This window comes from Megalobrama amblycephala, linkage group LG5 (assembly GCF_018812025.1).
Source record: "Megalobrama amblycephala isolate DHTTF-2021 linkage group LG5, ASM1881202v1, whole genome shotgun sequence".
Taxonomy (NCBI): domain Eukaryota; kingdom Metazoa; phylum Chordata; class Actinopteri; order Cypriniformes; family Xenocyprididae; genus Megalobrama; species Megalobrama amblycephala.
In genome coordinates this window covers 18,192,521-18,199,821 of record NC_063048.1, presented here as the reverse complement: position 1 = coordinate 18,199,821, position 7,301 = coordinate 18,192,521, and the positions used below count along the sequence as shown (strand labels likewise).

The following is a 7,301-nucleotide window of genomic DNA, read 5'->3' as shown; positions in this document are numbered from 1 at the left end:
ATCATTCAAAATAGCATGTATTCTGATTAAATGAAAGTATTCGCAAAAAACGTATAAATCACCAAAAAAATCATTATATTATAGTAGATGTTTCACCAGTGACCAGAACTGCATGAAGTCCATGAAGGTGTACATCTGAGCTGCATGAACCAGCTGGCCATCTGCTACTGAGGTGAATGAGAATCTGCAGGTACTTTAGTCCTTGGTTGACAGAAAACAAAATGAAAAGCAGTCTAAAACCTAAGCTTACATACATCTTACAACAATATTATTTTTATGCCATCAGGAAATGCATACACTACCACTCAAAAGATTTTTTTTTAAAGAAATGAATACTTAATAATAAATAAGGCTTTTCACAGTTTAAATAGTTAACCCTGGGTCATTCTAAACCCCGGGTAAATGGAATCCTGGTTTATCTCGCTTCACGTTTCACACTGCTTATAATTTACCCAGGGTTAACAATTAATCCTGGATATTCATAAGTTTCGCATTGTACATTCCCAAACCCCGGGTTAACGTTCTTATTTGGATAAACGCAGAATGCGATCTGTTTACATAGCGTTAGCATTGCTCATCTTCATATTGCTGACTGTACTATTGAGTTTATACTGAATGGACATTGCGGACTATAAAGGTAAGAATGAAACGGTCTCTTCTTCCCTTAAATTGTTGCATTTTCTGTAGCATTTGACATTTTTCCTCACAAACACTGAATTTACTGTTTACATAATGCGCAGTTTCTGTGACTGTCCAAAGCAGGCAAATATGAGAACACAGTGCTAAGTGTCTGGCTGTAACATTCTAACACTGTATCATTTCACACTGTACACTGTACAAGTTTGGCACTGCAATGCGGGGTTAACACTGCAAAAGCGGTGCTAATAACCCCGGGTAAAAAGTGATGCTACTAGTGGTTACTAGTAGTTACTAGTGGTGTTTAGAACGATGATAACCCGAGGTTAAGCATAATTAATACTTTTCTTGAGCACCAAATCAATATATTAGAATGATTTCTGAAGGATCATGTGACACTGAAGACTATTTCAGAATATTATAATTTTTTACTGAATTTTTGATCAAATAAATGCAACCTTGCATAAGAGATTTCTATTTTCTGCATATTTTCTGCATAAAACTGGGGTTAAAGTTCTATTTTCTGCAGCAATAAATGTAAATGCCTTATTAACTCAAAAAAGTAAAATATTTATGAAATTGGGTAATATTTTTAATGCAATGAAAATAAGCCTATTCAACAAAAACATGATGTTGTCTTATACTTGAAATCAGCTACAAATTAAATTATTAAATTAATTTCATACCAAAAAAAAAAAAAATTAAAACATTACTATTATTTTGTCTTTTTACCTAACATTTACTATTGATATTTCTCTGGAGTACAAAAGAAAGAAAGAAAGAAAGAAAGAATTATGTTTTAATGTAGCAGAGTATTATAATATGGCTGGATGATGGATTTCTACACATTCAGTTAGGGCCAATATTATTTCATGTAGTTTCAACAAATTCTCATTTTACAAATTTAAACTGATTGCATGCAATTAAATTAAGACCATACATGTGTTTCTTTAGCTCATTTGAATAAACTAAGAATTTACGATTCCGAGTCCTGAAGCTCCACTGCAGTCCTGTAGTCCTCCAGCGCCTGCTCTGTCCACCCCAGACGACCCCGGATATCAGCCCTAAGTTTATAGAGAAGAGCATCTCCAGGCTGCAGCATCAGAGCTTCAAGAAACACACACATACACATATGTGTTAGAGCAAAATGTCACTCTCACCTTCTCCGGCATTTATCAATCTGTCTCCTATTTATACTGAGGTGTACCATTTTTTGTGTTGTCTTCACCACAACAGCTTTGTTCACTGTCTCTCAGCTTTATTCTTCTCATGCAGAGACTGACATTAATATTAGGCTAACAAACAACACACAGTGCTTATTCAAGACTGAAACATCAGGCTGCGAGAGCAAAAGAGAGCAAATAAGAGGACATCTACTTTTTAGTTCACACAAGAGGGACAATTTGCGAGCAATTTTCCATCTTCATTTGAATAAATTACCATCACTCGGCTGGTACCTTTACAGATGTTCTTTTGCTTCAAAGGCCTTGATTCGAGTGAGATAATCTATAAAAACTCATTTTTAGGGCTTACGTGATAAGTGTTCAATGTGTCTATTTACAGCTAAGTAAATTAGATTGTTTGAAACAGGACGCAGGAATAGCAAGTGATTACTCCATTCACAGAAAACATACTCATTAGATACCAAGGGCCATCTGTTTCCTAATATCCCACCTGCTTCAGCCGCAGGCAGAGGGAATTAGGAACGGACTCTAAGAACCTCTGGTTTTTCATATCAGAAATGCTTGCACATCCTTGCGTTCGACATCATAAATATGCAGCCTGCCAAGAGAAAATCTATAATTGGTTTACACTGTAACCATAGTAACCACCTGTCTCTTGTTATACAGAAGTAAAGGGACAGGGTTGCTGCATTTGTTTTCATTGTTTTTTTTTGTTTTTTTTCCCTCAGGCAGCCATGTGGTCAAACCCATCCTGCTCTGGTCCTCTCATGTGTGAAGGTGTGTGCTGAAAGCATCCATCTGCCTCACACACATACTCTCAGAGTGAGTAATGATTGCACACATACAGTGTCATGTAGTGAGTCTTTGGACTTTCACTAAAGTCTGTTCTACAATACAGCTTGTTTAGGCCAATAACTGCCTGGTCTAACTGACCAGCCACTGTTTGCTTTGTTTTTTTCCACAGTGACTGATGGGAAAAGATATTATTCCCTAAACTTTTGAACATCACCAAACTTTGAAACGGTATATGTGCATATACAAACACAAGTGCACGCACAAACAAACACACACACACACACACACACACACACACACTGCCTGCATCATCAGATGTAGTGTAACGAATCTCTAGCAATATTACAAGTATTTAATCCATTTATGGGTGAAATATATGAATATAATAAATCATAAAGCCTTATGATTAATTATGATACATATATCGACCCAAGAGGGAATTATGCACATATATTGTGAATCAATTACAATGAATTATAATCAATTACATATATGATCAGTTCTAGTTTAATAGTTGTTTAGAGAAACTATCCAAGTTTGTCCGGCAAACTGTTAGTTTTCTCACAGACTATTATAAAAGGAATGTTATTCTCTGGGCATGAGAATAAACTCCTATTATAGCATCAAAGTGTAAAGCAATGGTGCCGGATCGACAGGTTATACGGCTAAATATACACAGAGGATATACATATATACAGAAGCGAAAGTAAAGAAAGGGAAAGAGAGAAGACAAGTAGCAAAACTTACTAACAGTCCTTGAGAGCCAGCAGAGAAATCAGTTTCATTAGATCGTGTTAGATGTATCGCGAGAAACGGTCCTTGCATTTGTATGTGCTGAGTTTCAAAAGATACAGGTGATGGTTCAGTGCTGCTGCTGTTCGTTGGCTTCTTCCATTTCCGCGGGAAGATTTGAACTGAGGACTTGAAAGTTCGTTTAGCCGGAGATGGTGATCCCGAAAGAAGATGAGCGCGTGATGGAAGCGCGGTCGCCTGAGACGTCTGTGCACGAGAGGGTGATGGACAATTCAGGGACAATCGAGAGACAATCGAGAGAGACAAAGGAAAAATTCCGTGTTGTTGTCTTTTATGGAAAAACAAGCCAACACGCCTCCTTGGGTGAAACAGCCAATAGATCCGTGGGCAATCCTGCCGGGCAAAACTTTCTTTGTCTTGTCTTGTGGCTCGATTTGCATAATTTATGAAGCCTCAGATCGGAGTGTATTTTCTCCAAAGTACCATTAAAAATAGAACAATGCATTTTACAGTAATGTGACATACATTGTCGAATAAGGCATAAAGAGAGCTTTACAAAGAAACCAAACTTGTCAGGTGGGAAAGGCACACAAGAGAAGTTATAGCTTTTTTTATAAGTTTTATCGTTAGAAATAACACTAGCACGACTACAGTCGACTACACTAGGGATACATACATGCACTTGACATACACGACGGTACATTCTGGCACAGTCATATTTTGAGAATAACTGTACATACAATCTATAAGCATATTTGTGAGTGTGTCTCTGTGTGTGCATGTGTGATGTATATTGGGGTTTGGCTGGAATGCCTGGGGCCGCATGGTCCTTAATACACAAGGGGGTGATGCTTTTGAAGTCCCCATAACGGGGGACTTGGGTTCTCTGTTTAACCTCAGCAGGTCCACAAAAATGCCAAAGTGCCCATCTCTCTTAGACCGGCTGGAGCCGATACGTGATTTACATGCACAGTTCAGCAGGCTAAAAGCATTCTGAAAATTCCAAAGTTGGTTGACTAAGACGGATATTGTACAGGTGTTACAGTAGTCTGATTGGCTGGCTTTACCCAATATATATATACAGTAGCGGCCAAAACTGATGTCCAACCTGGGAAAACTGTCTTCTGTCTGAAAATCAAGTTTTTAATGTTGTTTATGGCTAAATCGCCATCACCTGCTTTCAAATGGAACGCCATTTAATAGACAGAACCGTAGATCACTGACAAGCTACGCAATATCGCAGATGAATCACCTTCGATAATGAACGCAATATTGCGTAGCTTGTCAGTGAACTACGGCTCTGTCTATTAAATGGTGCTCCATTTGAAAGCAGGTGATGGCGATTTAGCGGTAATCAGGGAACCGGCTTTACTGACGAAATGCACGTGACAATCGCATGCGATATATCGCCCAGCCCTAGTATATTCCCATTCATATTTAAATTTTTTAGCACCTGGTGTAAATTGGGTGCCAATAATTGTGTGACTAGGAGCATGAAATTGTGCAGCCATGACTTCCTGTTCCACAGGATTACAAATATGGATAAACACAAAGGCCAAATTCCCTTAATCATTCATCACAATGAGTAAACGAATATAAGTAAAAAGAATATAGTTCTGATGTGCAGCAAAAGATTGTTGAGCTTCACAAAATAGAAAATGGCTATAAGAAAAAAGCTAAAGCTTGCCATTTAACATCCTAGCACTGGATGGTCTCAGGTATGTTCGTAGGAGACAGCTGGAGTGTTTTAATATCAAATGCATGCATTGTGCCATTAAGCACAGCAGGGGAAACATAATGGTATTGGGACACATGTCTTCAGCAGGTATTGGAAGAACCTCAAAGTTTCTGGCACATTGAAACTGGACCAATATCCTGCTAAACAAAATATAGCCAAGTATTGGAGATCAAATGTGTATTTTCCAACATTATAACAATCCCAAACACACCGCGCATGCAACAAAGTTGCACACAATGTTCATGCTCAGCATTTGAAGTCTTTAAGTGGACTCCTCAGTTCCCTGACAATAAAGCCACTGAAAACTTTTGTGAAATTATAAACCTGAATTGTGACAGTCATGCAGGTCTTCCAATGAAGCTCAACTTTGGTAAGAATGTAAGGAGGATTGAAAAGAAGTTAAGCATGACACATGAGCAAAGTTTACTGAATCAATGTCCAGGAGAAAAGCTGCTGAAATCAAAAACAAGGGAGAACCAACAACATATTAAAAAATGATTACATTACAGTCAATGTATTCTTTATTTCCTGTGAACTTCTTGTTTTTCTATGTGAACTTTTTGTTTTCCTTTTTTGCATAATACTGTCACGGTTCGCGGAGGCATTGTTTCCTTCTTGTCGCGTGTTCTGTGTTGTGACAGCGGTGGGCGTGTATGTGTGTGTGTTTGTAGGTGTGTCCAGGCCACGTGGCTCATCAGTGGATCCAGCTGCCACTCATCACTTCACCAGCTGCTGCTCATTCACTTACCCTTTATAAGCTCACCTCATTCTCATCTTCCCTGTCAGATCGTTGTTTGGTGTCCTGTGCTGTGTTGTCTCGTCCTGTTCCTGCTCGGAGTTCCAGTCGTGTCGTCTCCAGTTCCAGTTCGGTTTTCTTCGTGTTCTCGTTCTATGTCCGGACCTTGGATTTACTTCTCATCAACACTCCTCGTCACCACCACGAACCACCAGCCGATCATCTCAATCCCTGCGTCACCAGAGGCCTGCCCGTTCAGTGACTGTGTTCCATCTCTCTTCTTGTTAATAAAACGTGTTAACTTGCATTTGCTTCCTGTGATCAATCATGACAGAACGATCTGACCAAGGTATGGAAGCAGCGAGCAGCCTGCATACAGCGTTGGAGGAATTTATCAACAGTAGTATTCACAGAATGGATTCTCAGGAGAAGAATTTGAACGAGACCGGGCGAGCGGTTCAGGCTTTGGTGGCGCAGGTGTCCGAGCTCACCCAGCAGTTCCAGCTTCTTCAGGGTCCCGCTGCGCCGCCCACACCGGCCGTCCTTCCCCCTACATCTGAGGACGCAGCCAGTCCCTAACCTCGTCTTCCGGTGCCTGAATCATACTCAGGTGAACCAAACTTTTGCAGAGCTTTTCTAACTCGATGTGCTATGCATTTTGCATTACAGCCTCGAACTTTCAATACAGAGCGAAGCAAGGTGGCGTTCGTACTCACCCTACTCACTGGGAAGGCTTCTCTTTGGGGGACGGCGGTGTGGGAGAATCAAGATCCATGCTGCGCCTCATTCCAGTCACTCTCCGCGGAGATGAAACAGGTATTCGACCGGTCGGTCGCTGGGAGAGAAGCCGCCAGGTTACTGGCGGAATTACGTCAAGGAGAGAAGTCGGTGTCTGACTTTTCCATCGAATTTCGCACGTTAGCGGCTGAGTGTCACTGGAACGAGGAGGCACAGTGGAACATGTTCCTGCATGGGTTGGCTGACCGTGTCCAGAGGGAAATCTACGTGCTGGATCTTCCGACTACACTCAACGGACTTATCGATTTGGGGTCAAGCAGAGGATTCCTGCCCATAGAGGCGTTAGCGGAATGGAAGGTCCGCGATCCAGCGGCGGGGACACGGTCAGCCCGGTCCAAGATCACGAGCCCATGCAGGTGGGTCGAGCTCGGCTTTCCCGGGAGGAGAGGGAAAGGCGGAGATCCCAGGGACTTTGTTTATATTGTGGCGGAGCTGGCCATTTTGCGTACAACTGCCCGTAAAAGGGCAAGCCCGACAGTAAGTATGAGGCTACTGTCGGGTGGGATCTCCGCCGAGAAGACCTCATCAACATCTACGCTCCTCCCGGTTAGATTGAGATGGTCGAACCACACGCACGACTGCAGAGCACTGTTGGACTCCGGGGCTGAAGGTAATTTTCTGGACAAATCACTTGCAATAAAACTCCACATCCCCTTCAAGC

The 7,301-nt window shown here is 41.3% G+C and overlaps 1 protein-coding gene across 5 annotated transcripts in view; it reads right to left on the bottom strand.

The window, feature by feature from the left end:
• Window positions 1-7,301, bottom strand: part of ttc6 (tetratricopeptide repeat domain 6) — a 50,484-nt gene continuing 43,183 nt past the window's right edge. For all 5 annotated transcript variants that reach the window (XM_048190954.1, XM_048190952.1, XM_048190953.1 and 2 more), the window contains 2 exons: window positions 1,617-1,743; window positions 1-201 (listed from right to left, as the gene is read on the bottom strand). In XM_048190954.1, the coding sequence (XP_048046911.1) occupies window positions 165-201; window positions 1,617-1,743 (164 nt within the window). In that variant the 3' untranslated portion in view covers window positions 1-164. The remainder of the gene's footprint in view (window positions 202-1,616; window positions 1,744-7,301) is intronic.